Source organism: Caretta caretta, chromosome 7, assembly GCF_965140235.1.
Source record: "Caretta caretta isolate rCarCar2 chromosome 7, rCarCar1.hap1, whole genome shotgun sequence".
NCBI classification, from domain to species: Eukaryota; Metazoa; Chordata; order Testudines; family Cheloniidae; genus Caretta; species Caretta caretta.
In genome coordinates this window covers 57173799-57200460 of record NC_134212.1, presented here as the reverse complement: position 1 = coordinate 57200460, position 26662 = coordinate 57173799, and the positions used below count along the sequence as shown (strand labels likewise).

Below are 26662 nucleotides of genomic sequence, written 5' to 3'. Positions count from 1 at the left end.
GCCTCTGGATGGATCAACAGCAGGGGAAATTGAACCTAGGACCTCTGGATCAAACCCCACAATCCTCTTCTACCTGTAGATGACTCTTCCATCTCCAGATATTGTCCAGCCACCCTCGAGGGGGACAGAGCCCTATCCTGAGTGAGTGCAGGTTATTTATGCAAGCGGATTCCATCCTTTTCCCCTCTTTTCACTGTGTGGCCTCAACATACTTTAGCACCTTATTCTGCTACAAAGAGGCCAAGAATTAAATGGACTGCTGGAGGCTGAGCTCCTCACCCCTAGACAGTGCTCTCCCTCCAGGTCAGGGCTCAGACACCCTGTCTGGGCAGCCCATACCCCCAGCATCACCAGTCCAGAACAGCATATAGATTAAGCTGTAGGTACCTCTGCTGGAGGCTAGTGACATCTGCAGGCGGGTGGGTGAAACAGAACACAAGGGACGCTCATAGCCAGGGCAGCTGGTAACAACTGTGTTGTCTGTCTGACTCGAAAGAGGGTGGATCATGCCTGCAGTGCATCCCTTCCCCTGGATACAGCTACGGCTAAGAAATTAACCTCTCCACGGCTTACCCCTGAGCCACAGAAACGTCCCAGGCGGGGTGCGGTGCTGTCGTAGCCGTCGTAGATTTCCATGTAATCGTAGCCGCAGTCGGCCTCCTCCTCTAGTTCAAATGTCTGAAATATTAATTCGACTCCATAGCCATCTTCCGCCACGATAACCCAGTCGCAGTTGGACTGGCCTGGGTAATTGTTATCCCCAAACTGGGCATGGGAATACAGCTCTTTAGTTTGTACATCAGCCTTCAGGCGCCCGCCGCACTCTGGAGCAAAGAGACAGCACATTGTACAGCCTTCCTGAATATCCCCACTGCTCAACACAGCCTAGACATCTCCTCCCAGCATCGCCCAGCGGGGAGAGCTGGGGAGTGCCTGTCAAAGGGGCACATTTAACAGTGAGGGGAGACCGACTGCCAAGGAATGTGGTAAAATCTCCAGTCATCTGGAACCTCTGAATCAGGACTGGATGTCTAAGAGATTATTGTGTTCTAGATCAACTGAGTTTGGCTCAATAGAGAGATCAGTTGGTGATCTCTATGGTCTGTGCAGGTCGGACCAGATCATCATGAGGAGCCCTTCTGGCCTTAAAACCTAGGGGATTTGGCTACACGGGGAAAATTACACTGACATAGCTATGCTGGTAAAACTCCCCACGGGGACACTTACCCTCCAATAAGAGCGCTTTTTCCTGGTTTCGTTTATGTTGCTTTGAAAGTAGAATAAGCTAAATCAGGGGGAAAAACACTCTTATTCCAGGATAAGATTATCCATACGTAGATTATTACTGGCTACAGCTAGGCTGATAATTCTCCCCATGTAGACAGCACCTAGGAGGCTAGAGGTTAAAACAGGCAAGTCCCATACAGGTGGGAGATGGTTGGCATGAATGGTACAATGCAATGGATGTTCCAGTTGCTTGTTGGTTTATATTTGCTGGTTAACACTCAGATTGGGTCATTTCTTTGGGAACAGCTTTATCGTGACCTGTCTAGTCTTATGTGAATGGGTGCTGTCGGATTCTGGGAGTCTCTCTTGCCCTGTCAACATACACAGTAAGAGTTGCAGCTTTCCCAGTGTCATTGGAGTAGCAGCGGAAAACCCAGCTTACCTGTGCTGTGCTTTGCCTGGAAGCCTTTTCTTTGCACAGATGCATCGGAATAAAACCTGAGGAACATCTTGTTAGCAGATGCCACCACTGGATCCGGTTTCTTACTTCCACAGAAGCGGCCAAGGATGGGCGACTTGCTGTTGGGGCCGTCGTACATTTCCAAGTGGTCGTAGGCGCACTCCTGGTGCTGCTCAATCTCAAAGTCATTGAATGTCTATAACGCAAACATCAACAGTGAGAATTAAACCTCTCCATGAGATGTGAAAGAAACTGACACTCCTTTGACAGTATTTAACACAAGGTATAGGGCAAAGCAGGGTATACCAGGAGAAATGCTGCCAAGACTGTATGGTGTTTCTCTCCCCTTGTAGCACCCAGTCAGACACATACAAGAGTGGAGTTACTTGCTTTTCTGGAAAAAGCATAAACAGAATTAATGCCTGATTGCATGGGTGAATGTGGACGTGGGGCTGTGGATAAATCTGGTGGCTTTTGAGGACCATGTTATATATTCTGTTACCATCCCCCACAAATACATTAACAGAACATTAAGGTCAAGCACTGAATAGTTAGGAAATACCTAAGTTAAGATTGCCCGGGCAATCTTAACTGTGCCCCCTTGTGCATATGCATTATGATACAGTCTTTAAAATACAAGATCACATACTATTTTTCCTCCACAGGACCCCTGTGTCATTCAGTGTATGGGTACTTATTCAATATTTCTTTTTAGCCCTGTCACTCAGTGTGTGGCCCCAGGGCTTCCACACACCATCCAAATCCTGCACTGAATATAAAGTACGAATTTCTTCCTGGGTGTTTCTATGGTGCTCACCCCATAGTATCTGAGTGCTTCACAAACACTGCTGAATGTACCTTTGCAACAGAAGCCTTTGGAATTAGCTGGTGGCATTATCCCCATTTTACAGCCGTGGAAATGAGGCACAGACCGAGGCCAATACCGTCAGATGTTTCCATGAATTTTGTGTGCCCAATCTGAGATATCTACAGCCTCAGTTTTCAGAGAACGTAGCATTCTATGGCAACTTTATGTTCGAAGCACAGCTCCTGACAGCAGCTGTAGATGGGAGCCCCCAGCAGTTCCACACATCAGGCCCCAGGTGTCTCAGGCTGAACATCAGAAAAAGAGGACCACACCATTAGGGGCCACCTGTGAAAATAGTAGGTTAAGTGAGTTGCCCAGCATCACATAGGGACTCCATGACAGGAGAGAATCCAGTTCTCCAGGGTGACATTCAACTTTCTCTTCTCTTCCCTGCCTCCTTCACTGCACACCTTCCAACTTCTGCAGGGCCTACAGACAACAGCCTCCTTCACTGCAAAACCTTGATTCATCCCCAGAGCTGGTCCAGGCTGTGCACTGAATGAGACAGTTGGGGGAAAATAGCATGTGATCCAGTAATTAAAGACTGTACCATAACACACAAGCACGGGAAGGCTGACAAAAAGTTGAGGTGCTCCCAGCTCTACCTCTCCTTCAGGTCAGCTATGGTCATATAGAAAACTACCAGAACACCCCAAAGCTATACTCAAGCTCTGGATTGATTCATAGTGTTCACATGTGGGAAATGTCTCTCCTCACGGTCATATTTTTTTGTCCTTCTGCAGCCTCTTCTATCTCAGGATCACAACATATTTTGCCACTATTCAGAACGGGATTAAGGATTTAATGGATTAGTAACAGGCTAACTGACGGATCTCTAAAAGCAGAGGTGAGCGGGGAATCATTAAACAACGGAGATGTTGCTAATGGGATGCTGCAGGGATCCTTGCCAATATTACTAGTCACCATTTTTATCAGTGATCTGGAAGTAAACCTCAAATCCCTGCTGATAGAGGTTGGAGATGACACAGAGATTGGGGGGAGGGGTAAACAATGAGGAGGAAAGGGCGATCTGGATTGCTTGGTAAATGGGCCTTTTACAAATACAATGTGTTTTTATACAGCCAAATGCAAAGTTATCCATCTGGGAACAAGGAACACAGTGACTCTGAAAAGGATTTAGAGGTCACAGTGGACAAGCAACTCACATGAGCTCTCCGTGCGATGCTGTGGCAATGCGATCCTTGGATGTATCAACAGGAGAATAGTGAACAAGAGAAGGGAGGTGATTTTACCTCCGTCTTTGGCACTGGGGAGACCAATACCAGAATACTGCATACAGTTCTGGTATCCACATTTTAAGAAGGATGTTGAAAAACTGGAGAGTAGGCAGAAAAGAGTCACAAAACTGATTTGAAGACTGGAGAAAAATGCCTCACAGCGACAGACTTAAAGAGCTCAATCTTTCCTAAAGAAGATTGAGATGTGGCTCAATTATATTGTATCTAAGGTACCTTCTCATGGAGAAAATGCCAGGTACTAAAGGGCCCATTAGTCTAGCAGAACAATAACCAATGGCTGGAAGCTAAAGCCAGACAAATTCAACTTAGACTTAAGGCCCAATTATTATTTTTTTTAAAGTGAAGGTGATTAACCATTAGAACATACTATCAAGGTGGATTCTCTTTGTCTTCAAATCAAGACTGGATGACTTTCCGGAAGAGATGCTTTATCCAGACACAAGTTATTGGGGTCATTGACAGGGTAACTGGGTGAAATGCTACGGCCTCTGACATACAGGAAGTCAGTGAGTGCTCAGACCTTGTGGTCAGCGCAGGAGTCGGAGTAAGGAGTCGAGACAGGGGTCAGACAGGAAACAGGCGCTGGGGCCAAGAGCCAGGGCTAAGACAGAATCCCATGAGTCGGAGCCAAGGGTTTGAGCTGGGGCAGTCAGAAATCAGGGCAAGAAGGTTCAGGAGCTGGAGATAGGGCAGGGCCAAAGTCAGGAATCGGGGACAGGGCTGGGAGCCAGGTGGCAGACAGCAGGGTCTGTAGCCAGCAGCAAACCAGGATCCACCTTGTTGCACAGACAACCTCCTCTGTCTCCTTCTGGCTTAAATAGTTATTCGGCCCAATCAGGGGCTCTGGGGCTCCTCCAATCAGGTGCCTGTGGGTGGTACCTTCGGTGGAGTGTAAGGCCTTACAGCTCCCAATTCTCCAGTCGCTTGCAGAACTGTCGGGTGGTAGAAGCCCGCGGGCCCAGGGATCAGGACCTGGACATCCCCACAGTCAGACGAGATATTCTATTGGTCCCCTCTACTCTTAAGCTCTATGAATTAATGAGTGTCACAATTAATCAGCCCCACACCTCTCACCCTGAGGGAAATCAATATTATCTCCATGCCAAAGAAGGGAACAGGTGGGTCCCCCTCCCTGTGCACTAAACCCATGCAGGCCGTCTCCTGCAGACTCACAAATAGAACCCAGGTCACTTGATACGCAGGGCTGCGCTGTAGTCACCAGCTCCTCAGTCCTCTGTGGTGCTCTCATCACCCCGGGAGCCGTTCCAGTGTCTACAGGATGCTGTGTGCTCAGCAGAGCATGTCAGTGCCTGTATTATGCACCAAAGTGTCAATCAAGAATCGGTGCCCTCGGGGTTCGACATCCCCCGCTATGCATGGGACCTCGCGTAAACGAGGCCGATCTATTCCAAAGAAACCCAGCAGGAGGAGAGACACAGATAGCTATCACCACGTCGGATTTTCACACGCTTCTAAGTCCCATTTTCAGAAGTGACTTAGCCACTCAGGAGCGTATCTCCCATTGACTTGCAGTGAGACCGAGGCTCCCAAGGCACGTTTCAAAATTATTCTTCATCCCTGTCTCGGGAGCCTCCAAAGGAGAGTCAGAGTTCAAGGCCAGAAGGGACCACTGAGTCTAGATCATCTAGTCTGACCTTCTTTGTATCACAGAGGGGTCTGCTCTCTGGGTAGCATGAACCACAGTGCCTCCCAGTTCACATGGGCTGAAAGCTCTGCCCACAAGGCTCTGAAAGCTGCTGAGAGGGTTTTTTTTTTTTAAGTTACTCCAGGTCAGGAGTAACTTAAAAAAACCCTCAGGAGTCAGCTCATTGCCTACACACAGAGCCACACTCAGGGGTTCCCATTTACAACACGTGGTGGGAGCCATTAGCAACCAAGATCAGCCCTACATCCGGAACAGGAAATAACTGCCTCTCCCCAGGAGCCCTGTGTATACTAGCAAGTGCTTGCAAATGTTGACTCTCATAGTATCACTGTGTGTCTTGGGATAAATGGCTAACTGAAAATCCTGACTGATGAGACAAATAAAGGCATCTACCGTCAAGCAACAAGCTACGGTCTCTTTAGCTGCAGTTTCCTGTCACATCCATCATGAATGCCCTTGGTTTGTTATACTATTAACTTTAAAGCACTCTCACCCATTGTACCGGTGACGTGTGAAAAGGTTAAGGAGGGTACATATTGCTGCAAAAGGTGGGGTGGGCTTTGCTAACAATGAGAAAGATAGCCCCATTATTTGAAGAAACCTTTGTGAGAGGAGAGTTGGTCCATTGGTTAAGTCACTGAACCAGAATTTGGAAGACTTGAGTTCAAATCCCAGTTTCGCCACTAACTTCTGTGTAGACCTATAATCTACCCTGTACCTCGGAACTTTATTTGTAAAATGGGGTGCCATTTCACACACAGGGATGCTGCAAGAATAAAGTCCCATTCGTGATGGGAGGTGCTCAGATAGTACAGTGAGGAGGGATGCTAAGGGTCTGTTTACACTGCAAAAACGAACTCTTGTGTGTCAAAGCTCCAGTTCAACTGACTTGGGCTCATGCTACAGGCTAAAAAGGGCAGTGCAGAGATTCCAGCACAAGCCCCAGAGCCTGGGCTCTGAAGCCCGGGCTTTGAAGCCTGGGCTTAGGATGGATCTCAGAGCTCCAGCGGGTTTGGGTTTTTTTCCCCCCCAGAGCAGATGTAGCCCTAAGTACCTAGGCAAATGGATCCTGTTTACAGAGGGACAATGGGAGGATGAGGACGGGACAGTGTGCACTCACTATACCTGTACTAAAGGGGGAGTGGGGTCCACCCCAGACCTCCTCCCCCAACAGCTCTTTGGCAGCACTAACATCCAGCATGACCATCCGCAAGATCACTGCCTTTTCCACCTCCTGCCTGTTACGAGCACAGAGGGGGCCACAGTCTGACCAGCTCCATCTGAGCCACTCCACCCCCCAGCCCACCCAGGCCCCGGGTAAAGTGCAGAGGTCACTCACCCCTAGCACAGAGCAGGTGGGCTGGCAGAAATGACGCTGTTTGTAAAAAGAAAAGCAGAGTTAATCCCCCACCCCTCCCCTCCCCCCGGAGTTACTCACGATTTTCACCCGGTGGCCAGGAGTTGCGGAAACGTTCCAGGTGCATTCCTTCCGGCTGGGGTACTTATCGGGCCAGTTTGGACTCGCCATTGTTCCTTCTGCGCTGCTCACTTTGTGCTCACAGCCAGCTTGGGAGAGAGAAAACCCAGTCCCCTCGTCAAGTCTCTGTAGCTGTAATGCGTTAGAGGCAGCTCCCAGGCCAAGATGTGGCAAAACAGAAGGATTTAATCATGGAAGAGAAACTCTTTTATAAATGCTGTGTAACACCGCGCCCCTGGGAGGGCTGTCAGCTTCCAGGACGGGACAACCTGGGACCTCTGGATCTTAAGGTGTGATCCTCAACTGCCGGAGCTGCAACACCCATCTCTGTTAGCCACGACTGCAGCAGGCTCATGTGTTTCTGTGGCTCAGAGAAGGACAAAGCCCCACCCTTCAGGGTTACAGTTCTATCTCCTATACCGTGATGGGGGAGCGGTAGGGCAAGTGCACTTCCTTGTCACAGACGCTGAGCTTCCCCATAGAACCTGTGTGCGTTCTGCTCCCACCCTGGGCAGAATTCTCATCTCCCTCTCTCCCCACCTTGCCCTCACTCCTTCAGGTGCCTGCTTGGCCCAGTAGTGCTGGAACACAAGATGGCCTTGGGTGAGCACTGTGATTTGGAGGGCTCAGACCACAAGTGTTTGTGCTGCTCACAAGCATTCGGAGAGTTTGGCCAAGTACATTTTCAGTGCCTCGGGCTGTGTCTGTCTGCTGCTTGCCTTGTATTTGCTGGAGCTGGGTTTTCATTTCCATCTGATGGCTGCTCAGGGGCCTGAATGAACGGAGGGAGTGGTCTCCATCCACTGATGTTGTCCTCTGTTCACAAAACCCACAGCCACGCTCTGTTGCCAAACTCAGCAGACACACCAAGCAGCGGTAAGCTCGAATTGCAGGCAGCTTGTACTGCCCTGTCTGTGCTTTACCCTTATGTGGCTAAACACAAGACTCCAGTCTCCATAACTCAGGTTTTTACCAGCCCCAGATTTGCTCTTGAAAGATGATTTATTCCTGCTGTGAGAGTTACTGGACCAAGCCTGTTCAGCACTCCAACCTCAGTAAGAACCACTTGCATTCACCGCTGACCCTTTCGCTTGGGCACAGTGGGGACAAGTCTGCTCTTGCCAGACAACACTATGGACTCAGGAGATCACTGAGGAGATGCACGTCTGAGGTGCCGCCTACTTATGAAGATTGGCTGAAGCAAATCTCCACGATAGCATTAAATGCAAAAATTACCCCTCTCCAGCCAACTTCTGGAAGAAAAGTGAATTAGTGTCATACGGACACCGGAAATAGCTACTCTCCTTGGGCCTAATTAACTACCGGCACCAATACACACACATCCATAGGTTTCAATGGAACTCAGTTTCTTCACTCAGTCATTCCTTTCTCCCTCTCCCTCGTGTTCTGGTTTTGGAGCCACTCTCCTCTGTATTTGCAGAGGTTTTCTGGAGTCAGATCACTTTCACCAGAGCCAGAAGGCTAAGAGTTTCAAAGGAGACTCAGGGGTCTGTCTACACAGCCCACGGCAGCAAGCCACCCGGCCTGGCTCAACAAACCTAGGCTCGCGCTGCCGCACAGAAAACAGCTATGCAACACTGCAGCTCAGGCTCAGAAGCCTTGGGAGGCGGGTGCTCCATAGCCCAAACTGCAACTTTGGAGTGTTTCTACACAGCCATTTTTACAGTGCTGGTGTGTGCCCGGAAACCTCAAGTCCCTCGACATGGGCTGGGAAGCTCTGTATAGAGCAGCCTAAATCAGCCCTGAAATTCAATAGAAGTTGAGCCACTACCTCCCTTGGGCTCCTTTAACAGCTTAGGCTGAGAGGCTGTCATTGATGCATCCGCATTATGCTCTGTAAAAAGGCTTTTGTTCACCTGTCCTTACCCATGAATTATCCTTTGCTTGCTGCATTATTTACATTGTTTAGGGAAAACTAAACAGGAGGTTTGGAAATAAATCGATGCTTCCTAGCTGCAATTAGCGGTGCTCACCTTCTTTGCAATCGTGGCCGTTTTCATGCAGCATAAACCCATTCCTGCACTGGCAGACGTAGCTCCCAAACGTGTTGACACATTCGTGCTGACATCCGCCGTTGTCTTTGGAGCATTCGTCTTTATCTGGGGAGGGGCAAATGAACAGTACTTAATTCCGTGTCGAGACTGAACCAAATCTGATGCCAGCTGGGAGCTCTCTGCTAGGGTAGAGAACTAACCTAAATCTCAGTCACTGGATCAGGTCCAGCCACTTTGCTCTTTCCCCAGTTCACTGTCCTTCCTCACAATACAACAAACGGCATGGGTCTAGCACATAAAGTACATTTTAAATGTTTCCCCCAATTTATAATTAAACACAAAAGTAACAAAGCTTGAATAGATGAGTATAGCACTCAGGAAAACTAGCAGGCAAAGGTACCAGTCCTGGCAAAAATCCACTGACCCATCTTTATACTGGCAACCCTGCTTCATGTTCTCCGACGCTCAGCTCTGTGCTGATGCCCCCTTAAGCAGCTTCCCTCTGCTCATTGCCAGCAGCTCCCCAGTTCCTCCACTCGCCAGGTGTCTAGTGGAAAGAGCTGTCTGCTGCCCAGAGGGTCTGTGGCTGGTGCAGAGAAAGAGGATGCAGGCAGGTAGAGAGAGCTGCTGCCAGGTAAGCTGCCCCCCGTGACTGCAATGTGCCACAGCAGGAGCAGAGAGATTGGGCAAAGAGGCAAGCAGATGCCTTCACCCATGGCTTCCACAAGCCACGAGAGCAGAGAAAATGGGGAGATAGGTGCGTGGCTGCCTGGTCAGCAGGAGGGGGCAGTTTTACGGGGCCGTGTGGTATGCTGCACACAGGAGACAGTGGAAAAAAGCAAAGAACGAGGTATAAATAGAGAAGGTAGATCAGACCCGTCTATACGACCTTTCCCATAATACAAGCACATCGGGCCGTGTGACAGAACTGAAAGGTAACATTTAAAACCGATGAAAGGAAACACTTCCACATAGCGCATGTGTGACAGATCTGGAAATTTCCCGCCATATCCTTGGGAGACCTTACTGAGTTAAGTTTAAGTATATTCGGGGTCCATTGTACTAAATGAACGATGGATGTAATTGTAGGTGGAACTGCCTGGAACATCTCGAGGGGGGAGGTGTGACAGATGTGAGACCTGGGGGTTCAAAGGACAGTACTGAACAGTGTGGACTTTTGGAATAAAAAGCGTTAAGTGGCTTTCCTGGGGAATATCCAGGGGCAGGTGAATGCAAATTCCTCACTTCTGGTTATGCAAAACCCCAGACTTTTGAAGCTACACCCAAAGGAGAGGGCCTTTGTCGGCTGATCACCTGTTACATGAGGCCAAGATCAAAGGTCCAAGCTGTATAAAGGAAACACTGAGTTTTTCCTGGTTGTTCTGGTTCTGAATCTGAGACAGTTATGAATTTGTAACCACGGGGAAAGCCGGTTGTGAGGTTTGAAGCATTGACACCTACCAGAGCCCGACGTTGGAGCTGAGGGGTGACCACTGGGATGCTTTTGGGCATGCATTTAGGTTCTTTTATTGTTTTTAATATTTTTCTCTCATACCTTCGAAGAGTAAACAAAATGCATATGCTGGTCTGCACAGGCAGTCTGGCTTGTTGGGAATATCAGTATAGGCAGGGAACTGTGCAGCCTGGAAAAACCCCAGTCAAGAGAGAGATATACACGCAGGTCTCTGCCCAAGAAGGGTGATGGCTGAAAAGCCAGGAGCTGAGAGTGGGTGGCCTTGGTGGAGCATGGCAGAAGAATACCGGTGCGCTTGCCCTGAACTATGACCGCATAATTAACCTCTGGAACTCTCTGCCACAAGGTGTCATTGATGCCAAGAGCCCAGCATGATTCAGCAGAGGACTGGACATTTATATGATAACATCCAGAGCTATGATAATAAAGATTGAAGGGATCTAAACTCTCCTGGTTCAGGGCAAAAACCAACTTCTAATTACTGGGGGCCAGGATGAAGCCTTCCCTAGAGGCAGGTTACCTCAAGTCCTGCCTGCTGTACCCTGAAAGGTCTAGTGCTGGCTAGTGTCTGAGACAGGACACTGGGTGATCTGCTGCTCTGCTGAGTCTTCAGAACTGGATGTCTTCCTAAAAGGCATGCTCTAGCTCAAAACACAAGTTCTGGGCTTGATGCAGAAATTACTGGGAGAGGTTCTCTGGCCTGTGTTAAGCAGGTCTGGCCTTAAAACCTAAGGATCTGCAATCCCATATGGCAATTCCTGCATTGCTAGGGTAACGTGCAGCAGCCGATGTGTCATGGAAATGAATCGTGCAGAATTCACGGCCCCTTTCCAGTGTTGGGAGATAAGGGAAGAGGGAGAGATGGTACACAGCAATAATGACTTTCATACAGCAGAAGGCAGAATGTAACCACTGATGCCATGAATGGCCAGACTTAACAGCACGGAGATGCACATTCACACGAAGCATGCGGTGCTCCCGTACACCCAGGACAGCCAGTGCTGAGAGCTTTCCTCCCCGAGGGACACAGCCACATACCGGAAAAGAAGTGGACTTGGAATCCCTTTTTGGATACCGCGTTGTCCGATTTGAATTCCAGTCTCAGGTTGTTGCTATAGGATGTGATCACTTCCGGCTTCTCCGAGCCACAGAATTTGCCATGGAGTTTGGAATCAGAAGCCAGCCCACTGCGAACCTCCACGTAGTCGTATTTACAGACCTGCCAAGGGACAGTCATTTTTCACAGCGTGGGGGAGTTGGGCACACTGCATTGCAGATGTAGGATACCAAACAGCAAGTGTCCATTTCCTGAGTGACACGGCAAGTGACACCATACACAGACTTGCCCGCCACCAGTAAAACTCCCCCGACCCAAGTCACTTAATGCCATCAACTCCTTCACTTCCTGCTCCATCTTGTAGTATACTTGCATTTGTCAGAATGGTTTTAGTTACATTTCATTTCTCTGTATGGTGCTTATCTGGCCCCCGTTACCACCTGAGCACCTCACAATCTTCAATGTATTTCTCTCCTCACCACAGCTCTGTGAAGTAGGGAAGTGCTATTATCCCGATTTTACAGGTTCCTGTCAATCCCCAGTAATGCTCCTAGAGAAGCAGTCTCCAGGAAAGAGGGACTAATAACAGTTACAAATGGAAAATACCCAGGATACGTACTGCTATAGGAACAAGCTCATTTGTAACAGAAATAGCTTAGTACTTCTCCACTCCCTGTAGATTTACAAATACAGACCAAAGGAAACAGATTCTGTTCTTTAAAGAAAGTCTTGCTAACTACTGCCACTTGCTCATTAAATCAAGGGCTGAGAAACAATGAGAAGCCCCCAAACCAAGACACAACACCGGGTCTCCTCTCAGTACCCCGGGATCTTATCAGGCTCCAGGCCAGTCAACAGCTGCGCCTACTAAATACATGGACCAACTACATACATCATTGCCTTCCAGCTCAAAGACTTCAAACTGCAGAGAGATCCGGTACTGGGCTGGAGCGACCACCTGCCAGACGCAGTTTTTGTTAGTGGGATATTCCTTGGGCCACCCAGGGCTCGTGATGGTCCCATTGAGCTTGGTGATGAAGCCCCCACAGGCAGCTGGAGAGGCAACAAACGAACACAAGGTTTACTTGCTTCTGTCCAGACAGAGAAAAGATCGTGCCACATTGTTCACTAGGAAACAAGTCAGCGCTAACTTGGAGCAAGGCAAGGGCACGTGTTTCCAATCCCAGCATTCAGAATGGATTTTAAAATAGCCAGGAGTGGGGGAGAAAATGGAAAATCACTTTCGGGCCACATCCTCGGCCAGTAAAAAACCAGCAGAGCTCCACTGAAGCAGCTAGACCTTTGCCGATCTACTCCAGCGGAGGATCTGGCCCTTAGTGCCACAGTCGCCTTTCAGGATTGGTCTCTACTGGACTTTGCACCTCAAGTTCAGTGACAACCAGTTAACTTGGGGTAGTTAACAAGACTGTGCAGGCCAACGTGGGGATTCCTCAGACATTTGTTCTACACTACAAATAGTTGCTCTTTATTGTAGAGAGCAGCCTAGAACAAACATTCATAGCCTTCATCAAGCGTGTAGGGTGTGCCCATGCTAGCCTTTACAAACACTGCCTGTACCTCCACGGAGTGCCAATCAATTGACTAGAGCTTGAAAAACTCTAGTAAAGACAAACCCTTTGGGCCTTTGGTAGTTTATAATTTACAGGCCATATCTATGTCAGGGAAAGGTTAGCACACCCCTTTTCCTAGTGAGGATAAAGCCAGTGTCTTTGGCGACTCGCACTTTCTCATTAGTGGCCCATTTTCTTTAGAACTTCCCTAGCTTTTGGCTTTGTCTTTGCTGCAAAGGAGGTGTGATTTTATATCAAGGCAGCTAACTAGGGTCAATTCTCTAGCTGTAAAACGCTAGTGGGGACAAGGCAAAAGTAGCTTTTACCTTCATGTAACTAGTCGAGGTCAACCTTACACCCCACCCCACCACCACCACCACCTGGCGTTGACCCCAGCTAGCTCTATCATGGTAAAAGCTACCTGTGCCTTGTCTCCACTAAGGTTTTACATAGAGCGAGCTAATACGAGACAGCTGTCTTGACATAAAACAGACACCTTTTCTGCAGTGTAGTTTCATACTGCCCTGTTAGTACTTCAGTGTTTCATGGCTTTATTAGAGTTCAAAGTCTAACAAGGCACTGAATGCATTATCTCAACAGTCCAACCTATAGAGGAAATGGGATAACGGAGCACCATGGCAGCGGAGAATAAAAATATTTCGGTTTTTAGACAGAATATTTCAGATTTCAACTTGTCACTGAAAATTCAATGTTTTCCATGAAAATTCTGATGAAATCTAAATTTTTGGTTTTGTCAAAATTTTCCACGGGGGGCAGGGAACCATTATCAAACCAGGTCCACTTAACTATTCTTAATTGTGGGGGCCCCCCACCGACCACGCTCTCCACTCTGCAGGCTACTGACCCTCACAGCTCTTTTTATCAGCCATCAGCTCGTAGCCAGGTTCACAGGCGCACTTGTAGCTGCCCAGCGTGTTCATGCAGCGTTGCTCACACCCACCGTTGTCTGGCCGAGAACATTCATCTACTTCTGTGGGGAGGAAAAGGCAACAATTCAAGCTCTCCTCATGGCCCGATCCCCACCTCCATTTTCATAGGCAGCGCTCGCAGGCTGGAGGACCAAAAGAGCAGCTGAAGAGGTCTTGCTGGCCGGTAGGGGCTAAAGCAGTCTTGCCCTCACCAAGTAGGGGGCATACAATTAGCATCGCCAGCCTGCTGGCACCACAGTGGCCTTGCCACCCAGCGGGCATTGAAGTGACACTTCCAGTCAACATCATTGGAAGAGGAAGCGAGGTCTCTTCTTGCAAAGACTTTGCTGCACTTTGCCCTCATTTGCAATGACACTCCTGATTCCTTTATTAGCACCCAACACTAAAAGCAGGCAGCCTGCGTACGAGCAGCCTTGGGAACAGTGCTTTGCTCCCACCAGCCTAGGAAGAGACTGGACTTTGAAACCTGGCTTTTCTGATCAGATTTCTACACCTTGTGCTGCCATTCCAATGCCCAAAGGTCTGATTTATTGGCCTCTGAACCCATTTCCTGGTTGTAGTTCATCCCCCCCACGATGCTGTAGGGAAGATGGGTGACCGTTTATAGTATTAGTGATACCAATTTTACAAAACAGCAGTGAACTTACCGGATATGCCATGTAAGGTATCAGTGGAAAAGTTATGATTGGCTAAATATGATAATCATGTTTATATGTATGTATCATCTCTGTATTGAGAGTTATAAATATGGGTGGTATATTTGTATAACAAACCTGTGCTGTGTTTCTGGGTGGACACCCCCAGACAGATTGGCATCAGCACCATCCAGCCTGCTTAATGGCCCATCAAGTGCAATCAGCTGTACAATCAGGGGCAGCTCTACCAATTTTGCTGCCCCAAGCAGTCACCGCCGAGCTACCACCGAATTGCTGCCGCGCCCAGAAGAGCAGCAGGGCTGCCGCCGAATTGCTGCCACGGGACACGGACTGCCACCCCATTCTCAATGCCGCCCCAGGCACCTGCTTGGAAAGCTGGTGCCTGGAGCCGGCCCTGTGTACAATGAACCCATTGAGAGAAGGCGGGGCTATGCCTATGAGTCAACAGGACATGTAGGGACATGTCTGTGGACAGGGGACTCCTAGAGCTTTTCCATGCCCATGTGCTGTGAGCTTGCGTTTGGGACAAAGAATGTACAAGCCACATGGCAAAGGATATAAAGGCAGCTGCATCTTCTCCATTTTGCCTTCAATCCTGCTTCCCACCTCTGCAGTAACTTCTCTGCAAACTGAAACTTTGAACAAAGGATTGACCGACCTATCCACACTTTGGATGTGCTCCAGAGGGACTCTACAAGCCAGCAAACTCACCAATGCTGCTAAGAACCTGATATATGGACTCTGAAGTCTTATGTATCTGATTGCTTTGACCATTGAGCAACTCTCTTCTCTTTCTTTTATAATAAAATCTTTAGTTTTAGATGCTAACGGATCAGCTGGCAGCATGGCATTTGGGGTAAGATCCAAACTAATATTGACCTGGCAATGTGGCTGGCCCTTTGGGGATCAAAAGAACATTTTGTATAGTGAGCAGAGTTTTAAATAACTCCTCACCTTACTGGACCTGTTTGCTGATTGGGAGCCAGAGAACTGGAATGCAATAAAGGGGGCTGTGTGGGGATTTCCTTTTTTTAGCTTCTTGATAACCAGTGTGGGGGATCCGGAGCACAGTTTGGGACTGGTTGGTGAATCTAACTACTGTGTTAACCACCAGTTTTGGGAGTATCCGCTCTCCTTTTTGTGGCCTGCCCAGACCTTGGCATTTTCAGCGTGGGCTACCCTAGGCACCTCAGATCACCCCCCACCCCCACCCCCAAAAGGGTTGTTTTGTTAAGAGAAGCTGGTAAAGGTTATTGCTACATTGGTTTGGTGGGGACAGCCTCGCCAACACGATCTCTTTGGAAGCCTTGCCACCGAGTTGGGAAAACACCAGAGGCGATAACCCCGCACTGAGAAGAGACCGTTTCCCTGCTTCTGTTTACAGGCTCACCGCTAAGAAAACCCCTCCCATTCAGTAAGTAAGCCATTCCCAAACAGCTGTCTATGAACGGACGGTGCTCTGTGGCTGGTCATGGGATGCTGTTAAACTGCAGTGAAAGACAGCTGATTAACACTGGGCCACAGTGTCTGTTAGCCTCTAGAACTCTGCTTCTTCACCGCCAGGCTAAGACAGAATGCCCATGTGGGCTAAGACACAATGCCAGACTTCCTGCTCCACTTTAAAACTGGAGAGGAAGTGGGGTTAAATCATTTGCATGAGACAAAGCTTAGGTCATGGTCACTGGAGGTCCTGCAGCCATTTTCATAGACTCATAGAACCACAGAGTTAGAAGGAACAGTAAGGGTCATCTAGTCTAACCCCTGCCAAGATACAGCATTTGTTGTGTCTAAAAGGTGGGGATGTGAGCTCTGGGGTCCTGGTCGTTATACTTCACTAAGAATTTACCCTGGTGGTTTTAACTGGAGAACAGGGTGGATAAAAATCAATGATTTTTTAAATCGGATTTTTTTGATAAAATGCTTTTTGAGGAAAAAAACTATTTAAAGATAGTTTTAATTAAGATACATTATAGCTCAAAGATTTCTCACCATGGAATAGGGATTATAAATTCTAATTCTATGGTATGAGACAATATATTCATGTAATGTTTAAGAAAAGTTTTGTAAATGAGTTCCAATAGTTCATGGATTAGGGACCCAATTTTACAGGATTCCAGGGGTTTCTGTATAGATTATTTAGATTAATCTTTCTATCTACCCAGTGGGACTCAGTGCTCAGTCTAGAAGATACCATCAGAGATGCTTAGTTTCGCAGTTCTCAGACTGTGGATTTGTGTCTCCAGAGATAACATGTTTGTTATCAGCAAAAACGTTTTAAAATAAATAAATAATATGGAGAGATGAGAAATAACAGACCTCAACCCTGTTGTCCCTCTGCAAATTTGTGTACACAGATTCAATCCCTTATGTCTCTCTAAAAGTGAACAGTTTCAAAAAGTTCAATGAATAGAAGATTGTTGGGGGCGGAATAGATCTGGACAAGGAGAAGAAGTCTGGAGATAAATGTGAGAAGGGAGGGACAGGCAGTAGAAACAAAAGGGAAACTGTTTGAGTAGCATATTCCAGAAGTCTTGAGGTCTTTCTGAGTGTAGCCTTCATTGATTTGAGATTTCCCATACCATTCTCTCACTAGAAGGGAAAACCTATAATGGCAGCAGGCCATAAAAAGAGATCCAGTTTTGGAATATTTTAATGAAGTTCCTCTACCTGTGGGGAAGACAGGCATGCGTGCAAAATGCAAACAGTGCAGCAAAGAAATGCAAGGCCTGGTCGCCCAAATGAAACAACACCATGAGACGTGTTCCTTCTCACGAGGAAGCTGCGTTGAAGATGATGAAATGAACATGTCTGAACATGCAGGATCTTCAGGTTGGTAAACTTTTTTATTTCATACTTCTTTCTTAAGGACTGCCTGTCTTCCTTCTGGACTATTCTTGAATTCTCATGTTTGAGTAAAAAATATAGTTGTTACTCTATGGTACTATCATTTTAGATGCAGTTGTGATAAAAAAATAAATAGCTGAAATAGGCAGATCTTCCTTGTACAATTTCACCTTTAAAGTAGTACTGAGCATCAGTGAATGCAATGAGTAATACTAAATGAGCAGTATGGTAATAATAATTGAACAACTGCATTGACTTATTTTGTTTAGGAGAATCCATCCTCAACATACAGGATTCTGAAGACTATCCACCTTCAAGATCACCATCATTTTCTATAGTTTCAGTTATCTGCCAATGATAGTGTTTCAGTCACATCATGTGTGTCACATAGCCACAGTATATCACCTGTAGCAAAAAGGGGAAAAAATCTCTATGACCCAGAAACAACCATAGATAAGTTTGTGATAAGAACCAGCACATTTACAAAACAGTAATTGATGGAAAAATTGCCCGGTTTGTTTATGCAACTAACTCTCCTTTCCGTATGATTGAGAACCCACACTTCATTAACATGGTTCAGTCATTAAGACCAGGATACAGTCTACCCAACAGAGCAGATGTAGCAGGCAAATTGCTGGATAAAGTGTATGGAAGAGAAATTGAACAGTGTGCAAAAGATCTAGAGGGTAAAATTGTTAACCTGAGTCTTGATGGGTGGAGCAAAGTCCACAATGATCCTGTTGTATGTGCTTGTGTGACAACAGAAGAAGGGAATGTCTTCCTTACAGAAACAACTGAAACATCAGGAAATGCACACACAGAAGAATACTTACAAGAAGTAGCAGTAAAAGCTATAACAAACTGTGAAAAAAAATGCAAATATCTAGTGGCAGCTTGGTCACAGACAATGCTGCAAATGTATCCAAGATGAGAAGAAATTATTTAGAAGAGAGTCCCAAGCCAACAACATACAGGTGTAGGGCTCATTTGATGCACCTCCTAGCCAAAGACTTCAGTGTTCCGGAAATAGAGGCTAATGTTGTTGAAATTGCAAAATACTTCCTTAACCACTTTGCAGCAGCTGCTCTGAAAAAAATGGAGGAACCAAGTTAACTCTCCCACAAGAAGTACGATGGAACTGAGTGGTGGACTGTTTTGAGCACTGGCCTAATCTGATGAGAGTTTGTGAACAAAATCGTGAACAAATAGATGGCACTGTCACAGCCAAAATTCTCAACATTGGGTTTACGAGAAATGTTGAACACATGCTGAGTACCCTGAAGCCTATTTTTGTAGCCTTGAACAAAATGCAAGGAAGTAGCTGTTTTATTGCTGACGCTGTTGAAATTTGGAAGGAACTGAGTGAGATGTTAAAAAGAGAAATATGCAATGACAGAGTTAGATTACAAGCATTAAAAAAAACAAATGGGACAAGCACTATCTCCAGCTCATTTTCTTGCAGATATTCTCAATACTCGGCACCAGGGTCAAACCTTAACTGCTGAAGAAGAAGAGTTGGCTATGACATGGACACCCAGTCATCATCCCTCCATAATGCCAACTATAATAAACTTCAGAGCTAAGAGTGAACTGTTCAAGAAATATATGTTTGCTGATGAGGTTTTAAAGAAAGTCACACCAGTAAGCTGGTGGAAGTCACTTAAGCACTTGGATTTAGAGACTGTTGAAGAGATAATCTCACTTTTAACAGCAGTAGCTTCTTCTACCAGTGTATTTTTCTTCCTTTGGACTAATTCATTCCAAATTGAGAAATCGTTTGGGACCTGAAAAAGCAGGAAAGCTTGTTTTTCTTTTCTAGATTATGAACAAACAGGAAAATGAAGGTGAAGACGACTGAGTTAGCTGCAGAAGCCAATATTTTAAGTTTCTCATGTTGACCTGGCTGACATAGTCTATTTAATTTTGGGGTTTTTTTTTAATATTTCATTTAACTATTTAGTTAAAAACAATTTAACAAAAACAAACCTGATTTTAAAAAACTTGAATGTTTAAATTCAAAAAAATCATATTCTTGTTTTGTTAAAATATTATGTTTGCTGTTGAAGAAAAAAAATCCAGAATACATAACATTGTTGTTTTAGTTAAATAAAACAATTTAAATGTCTGTCTAGTGATGTTCTCCTAATACAGCATGGCAAGAAAATCCTCCAAACATTAATGATTAACCTGTTGAATTGGAGATAGTTCACCTCCCAATGACTTCATAAATATCTGCTTCAATTACCTTTGGTAAATGAAATAACCAAACAATCATTCATTTTCTGATATAGCTGTAAAACTAATCTGAAAAGTTTTCAAAATAAATCACTTAAAAATGTATAGTGTGTACCTTCAAAAATGAACCCTACATTTATCTCTGAGTTGTGAAGAATATGTATTAAGGTTATAACAACCAATAAGAATGCACTTTTATGTAGAAATCCATGATTAAATCAAGTCTTCCTAACTAGTGATTTAAACCATGATTTGAATCAATTTGATTTAAATCAAATCCAACCTGATGGAGAACTATTTATCTTCAGTTCCTGACCTAACCAGCTTTGTACTGTTTAGGAGCAGCAATGTCCCACTCCAGAGAAGGCTGCATTTCAGTACAGGCGAGTGTATAATGCTTTGGGATGCTTCCAGATGAAAGGTACCATATAAACCTAAGACAGTCACATCATTATTAATATTATATGCACTTCAGAGATTGTCTGCATAACCGAGGACTACTCTAGCTTCTCCGTAAGGACAGCATGGAGTAGCATAAACTAGAATAATCCCAATGGTCACATTTCTGGCTTGAAGACAAGGTAATCCCTCATTTTTGGTGCCTCATCGCCTGACTGTTGGACCTGAGTAGAAGGCTTAGCCCTTAAGGATTGATCCTGTATAGGTTCATGGCTGGTTTATTCTCAGCGTTTAAAAGTTAGTGTCCCATGTTCTCATAAAGCACAGATTTCAACCACCTTCTACTCAAGTTTTTTAAGCTGTTGGGTGCTTTGTATGTTTCATGTTTCTTCCAAACAATGCAAGACGCACATTAAATTCCTGGTTATTACAAAATTCATTAAAACACAGGGTGCCCCCAGAGTTGACTAGCTGAGGACTACAATGGCAAGTTGCCAGGAAGCTATGGGCCCCATTTGGTCTGTTTAAAATGGAGAGGGGAAGGCAGCCATTTCCCCTTTAACAAGGAGCTACATAGTCTTCAGCTCCCAGCCTGCCCTACCCCAAGCAGCTTGCAGTCTTCAGTTTAGACAGAGGCCTTATGTTGATTGTTGCCTGTGGGCCACATTGCTAAATATTATGGCCTGGACTTGGCCCATGGGCCATCCTTGGAGAGAGGTCTCAAGTGTCTCTGATTGAGAGGTTTCATCTTAATGAAACCACCTTAGGGTCCAATGTGTAATCCATACCTTTAAAGAAATTTGCTGCAAACCCTGCTTTATTGATGGACCCATCAGATGCAAACTTCATCCACACTTTATTTGAGCTGGATTTGATATCTTCTGGCTTCTCGTAGCCACAAAAGTGTCCAATCAAAGGGCTGTCCTCAGTAGGGCCGTCTCTGATTTCCAGGTAGTCATAAGCACAACTATCATGCCTCTCAATCTGCAGAGGGAAAGGGAACACGCCAACAGAGGTCACCCACTTCACTCAGCCCCATCAGATTCTGTTTAGCTTTAAAGGATCAGAAAGCACACATTGATTCAATACAGTCAAGGCAAAGCTCTCTGGCTCAGCTGAAGCAGGGCTCATCTTTTTCCCCCAGGCTTTTGAAAGTGGGGAATTGTTAAGAGGGGAACGGGGGTGGGGGGCGGATTTGTGGTGGATCAGCTTAAAAATGAAATACACCCAAGTTCAGCAACTGAAGTTACGTTAATGGTGCCTGGAGCATGGGGACAGGTGGTCCTAAGTAACATTCCTCTCAATCAAAAGTAAAACAAACAAACAAGTGGAACAGACTTTGGACCTCAAGGTTACCATCAGCCCGCCAATCTGCAAAGCACATTATTGGTTGTATGGTTTAAAATGTAGTTTAACTGAATGTGTAATTTGTGATTACTGACGTAGCTATGGATCGGTCTCAGCTCAGCTCCCAGGTGACAGCACAAAAAAATCCCCATCATAACTTGCCCCTTGCTGTTCATCCAGGCAGGGCTGAGGTGTATGGGCAGGGCAGCATGGGGAAAGTTTGCCTAGTCCCTTATTTCAATGAAAAGGGCCTGAAGGACGGGCTCAGACCCTACCTTCCTGCCCCTCCATTTTCTCTTCAGTTCTTGGATCTTTACGTTTGTTTTACACACTTCTGATGTTCAATATCTGCTCTGATCATGGGTCCAAAGCACCCACCATATCATGCTGCCTCCTCACAAGGGTATTGGGCCTGGTGGGACCCACTGGATCTTCTGCTAGTAGCCCTGAAGCCTCTTGCCTGCATCATGGGGCTGCCATCGAATCCCCTGCAGCCCCTTGAGATGCAGCGTCAGAGTGTTATATGGTTTTAGTTGTCTTGCCTTCACATGCCACCTTCCAATGAGACTCTGGTTCCTATCTACAAGAGTTGCCCCCCTCAGGCTCAGCCGTAAGGAGGGGCAAATCCAGGGGATGATCTCCAAGCAGGGAAAGAACATCCCTACCCGCCAGCCAGCATGCAAAACACCAACTGGCAAATAGCTCAAGAACTAGGGCTCCTTTGCTTTCCCAGCAGGATACCAAAGTCTCCGCACTGTGGCCACACCTCATGAGTGACAGCAAAGGAGGGAGATGAGCAACAAACTAGGCAGCTTGGGGAATGCCCTGGGGTTCCATAGCCAACCCATTGGAGTTGATGGCCCTTGTCTGGACAAAACAAGCAGAGACTGGAGAGAACAACCCTGCACTGGCCTTTACAAAAGGAACAGATGGGAGCTAAAACATAGGTCAAGAAGACACGGCATCAGGGTCCGGCACAGCCTATTTCCAGCCCTGCTACTTCAAAGAGTCAGCAAAAAAAATCAATCAAATCCGAATGCACCTGGCCAGTAGTGCAACGCATAGTGCAAACACTGGGTAAAAATCCTTCCTGACCTCTGCAGAGGCTGGCTGCTGTCCTGAAACAGGACACTTTATTAGACATTCACAAATGCCACTGCTGGCCCTAAACTGATCTAAGCTCCAGTCCTGCCCCATTGAAAACAGGGGGAGTTTTGCTCCTGACTTCAGTGGGAGCAGGATCGGGCCCCTAGACACAATATGATTTGCTAATCTCCATTCATTGCCTCATCACATGGGGTGAAGAGGTATCTTCCTTTTGTTTATTCAAAATTTATCAACCATTAACTTCATTAAATAACCCTGGGATCTCATGTTACATGACAGCGTAGTACAGAGGGGCTTATCAGTTCTAAGCCCCAATTTAATATTCTTACATAGCTCACTTATTGTAAATCCTGTAATTTCTCCTTTCAAGGCTAAATAATCCTAGTTGCTGCAAACTCATCAGATGCAAGCTCCATCTCAACCTCTCAGCAACCTTCAAGTTGCTCTCTCTAATTTCTACTTTTCTATGAAAACCTGGCTGGAACGGTCTGTCCCGAGGTCTTTATGGCTACTATAAGATTTTAAAGGGGGAGGGGGAAGATATAGATGTGTTCCTGGGTGGTGCAGTCTCAATAGATCTGTGCAGGGTTGGCTAGGGAATCAATGTCCTGTGCATTCTGCAGTCTGATGGCAGGAATCATCTCTCAACATTCCCTGCAGGCAGAGTGTCCTGATGGGTAGTGCAGGGGACTGGGTGCCAGGACTTCTGGGTTGTATCCTGGCTCTGCCACTGCGTGAGCCTGAGTAATTTGCTTCACTGTTACCTTGTACTCCTCATTGTTTGTTTGCTGAATCCTTTGGTTCTCATCTTATACTTTGATAGCGAGGTCTTTGAGGCAGGGCCTGTCTTCCTTAGGTGCCCAGACAGAACCGAGCACTGGGACCTCTGAATGCTACTGTGATACACAACACCACTAACAGGCTGTCAAGCAGTTTGCGGTCCTCAGATAAAAGTGTTATAGATGGATTATCTGGAGAAGCAGCCAAGGAGGCACACACAGTACACACTTTTCATTGATGATAGTGGCGTCAGGACTGGGCGGAAATAATTTTCTAAAACAAACATTTAGGGGGAAAATTCCCCAGTTTTTACAAATTGTACATTCTCTATCATACGTCCTTTTTACAGTCTCAAGGGCTGCCGTGTTAGTTTGGTTTAAGAGCACACACCTCAAACCTCTCACCTCAAATGCTTGGAACGTGAGTCCTACATGAAACCCCTCGGAAACCATGATCCTCCAGACGCACTCTTTGGAAGGTCGGTAGTCATCTGGGTAATTGGGAGACTGAATCTGGCCAGCATCCTTGTGAATTTCTCCACCGCAAATCGCTTCACAAAAACAAACACCACATGGATGGGATTACACATTGTTTCCTCACCAAATGCCTGCTCCCAGCACACCCTCTCCCCTTGCAAATCTATTCTAATGACACTCATTCTACAAGGCCTCCAAACAAATTGTGAAAGGTATTAAAAGCCTAACATGATTCTGCTTAGTGCCTCTTGTCTTGCTGTGTCCGCCCCCAAGGATATCTTGCTCTCTGGGGCAGGAATTGTTTGGATAGTTGTGTCTGGTACATCACTTAATAATGTAATCATCAAATAAATAATAGCAATCAGACATGAAATGAACATTAAAGCCCACAAAAAAAGCAAAGTGAAATCCTGCCACTAGATGGCACTGATTGCAAACATAATGTGAGTTCATGGGAAGATGTGCCTAAAGATAAAGGCCGATCTAATACAGCTGCATTGCATTGCATATGGTCTCATATGTATATGCATCCCCAGATGCTCTGTAGACTTAGAATCCGGGCACAGGCATTTCTCTGTGCAGGCAAGAAGTTGGGCAACACAGAGGTCGGACTGCACATTGCAAGTGTAGAGCTGGGACTTGGAAAAAGGGCCACAGAGAAGCAAGTTGCAGTAGACAAGGTTGGGGCTGTTTTCCAAATAAAACTTTTCATATTGGTAAGAGGATCAAATCAAGGAAAGAAAGCTCGACATAGGAATAGGTAACAGCAGTTTATGCTATCAGCACCAGGAGCTGCGTAGAGAACGTGTGTTTCTTTTTTAAACCGTACTTAAAGCTTAGATTTATTTTTTAAAATCAGCCTTAAAAAAATGAAGATACGCTTTCAGAGCCCAGTGTGACCTCTGCATGGGATCTGTGGGTAGGTTTGTACAGCACCTTGCACAATGGGTCCTGATCCTGAAACTGAGCACTACCATAGCAAACATTAAGTAACAATGTGCACATTAGATTTCCAGCACTGAATCCAAGCAGCTCTATGGAGCTGCTTCTCAGAAACCAGGGTGACAATGAATGGCGAAGCTACTGGATAGACTTGCCTCCAGATGAGTCACAAAACCAAGACCCTGACTATCTTAGAGATTCCATAGCATTTCTGTGTTAACCAACTCCAGTAGCCTGGCTACTCATTGCAACTTAGGTCTTCCTGTTAGCCCCACCTGCTGCAGTCTCAATTGGAGAGCTATTAGTCAATTCCACTCCTAAAAATCATCCTGTTTTAGTGGTGTTAGTGCAGAACGGCTGCTGCATTTCTACCCCATCCCCCCTTGTAGCAGCTGCATTTCAGCAGTGGGTTAGCGAGTCCTAAATCATGTGGAGCAGCCGTAGTCACTCTATAGTTCAAGCTGAAGCGAGTTTATTATAAGCCCAGTTTTTAGAAGGCTTCCCTCCCTTCCCATCGTCCCTAAGAAGAACCCAACTCCCCTGAAATTTTACACACAGGGTCTCATCCCTGTGTAGATTTAGTCTGGGAAGTTTGGTAAAGTTAGCGGAAAGGGTTCTGAAGTTACGGTATCTTTAAAGGTTTCAGAGTAGCAGCCGTGTTAGTCTGTATTCGCAAAAAGAAAAGGAGTACTTGTGGCACCTTAGAGACTAACCAATTTATCTGAGCATAAGCTTTCGTGAATTGAGCTGTAGCTCACGAAAGCTTATGCTCAAATAAATTGGTTAGTCTCTAAGGTGCCACAAGCACTCCTTTGGTATCTTCAAAATAGCTGCACTCATTTTTTTTCAAACTTTTCCTAAACTGTGTTTGGCTCCACAGTGACCATGCCTATAAATTCCTAATTTGCTTCCATTTACTGAGGAGTGAGGCTGCAAGTTCCTTTGACAGGTACACGGAACAATACTGAAATATGAATGGACCTTTCTAACTCCAGGCTGTGTTGTAGCTGTTGTTGACTGGAGAGGACTGCAAGGGGACAGGATTCTTATAGGGCACCAAGGGAACTGAGAGAGAGGCAACTGGAAGGGAAAGATTGGAGGTGGCAGGATGGCATGGAGCTGTGATCCCTGATGTCAGAATTTGGGAGACTCTTAGAAGCAGGAAGTGGGGATGAATAGAGGGGAGCAGCTGTCTGGTGGAAATGGAGTGGGGTTGATGAATGGGGGGCTCAGGGAACGGTGGAAAGTGTAAATGTGGAGGGGAGGGGTATGGGACAAAGCTCAGTATTGTGTCCAGTTCTGAACACCACATTTCAGGAAAGATGTGGACAAATTGGGTAAAGTCCAGAGAAGAGCAACAAAAATGATGAAAGATCTAGAAAACACGACCTCTGAGGGAAGGTTGAAAAAATTGGGTTTGTTTAGTCTGGAGAAGAGAAGACTGAGGGGAGAAATGATGACAGTTTTCAAGTACATAAAAGGTTGTTACAAGGAGGAGGGTGAGAAATAGTTCTGCTTAACCTCTGAGGACCTGACAAGAAGCAATGAGCTTAAATTGCAGCAAGGGTGGTTTAGGTTGGATATTAGGAAGAACTTCCTGTGAGAGTGGCAAAGAACTGGAATAAATTGCTAAGGAGAATTGTGGAATCTCCATCATTGGGGATTTTTAAGAGCAGGTTGGACAAACACCTGTGAGGGATGGTCTAGATAATACTTAGTCCTGCCATGAGTCCAGGGGACTGGACTAGAAGACTTCTCGAGGTCCCTTCCAGTCCTACCATTCTATAAGTCTATGGAAGGGAGGGCATGGACTAGAACAGGAAATGTGGCCATGGGGTCAGAAGCAGGAGAT

The 26662-nt window shown here is 46.1% G+C and overlaps 1 protein-coding gene across 2 annotated transcripts in view; it reads right to left on the bottom strand.

Annotated features, from left to right (window-relative positions):
* Positions 1 to 26662, bottom strand: part of TLL2 (tolloid like 2) — a 190888-nt gene that overhangs the window by 5230 nt on the left and 158996 nt on the right. For both annotated transcript variants that reach the window (XM_048858800.2, XM_075130719.1), the window contains 9 exons: positions 23797 to 23942; positions 20947 to 21142; positions 13940 to 14065; positions 12396 to 12556; positions 11485 to 11665; positions 8952 to 9077; positions 6919 to 7046; positions 1670 to 1883; positions 574 to 824 (listed from right to left, as the gene is read on the bottom strand). In XM_048858800.2, the coding sequence (XP_048714757.2) occupies positions 574 to 824; positions 1670 to 1883; positions 6919 to 7046; positions 8952 to 9077; positions 11485 to 11665; positions 12396 to 12556; positions 13940 to 14065; positions 20947 to 21142; positions 23797 to 23942 (1529 nt within the window). The remainder of the gene's footprint in view (positions 1 to 573; positions 825 to 1669; positions 1884 to 6918; positions 7047 to 8951; positions 9078 to 11484; positions 11666 to 12395; positions 12557 to 13939; positions 14066 to 20946; positions 21143 to 23796; positions 23943 to 26662) is intronic.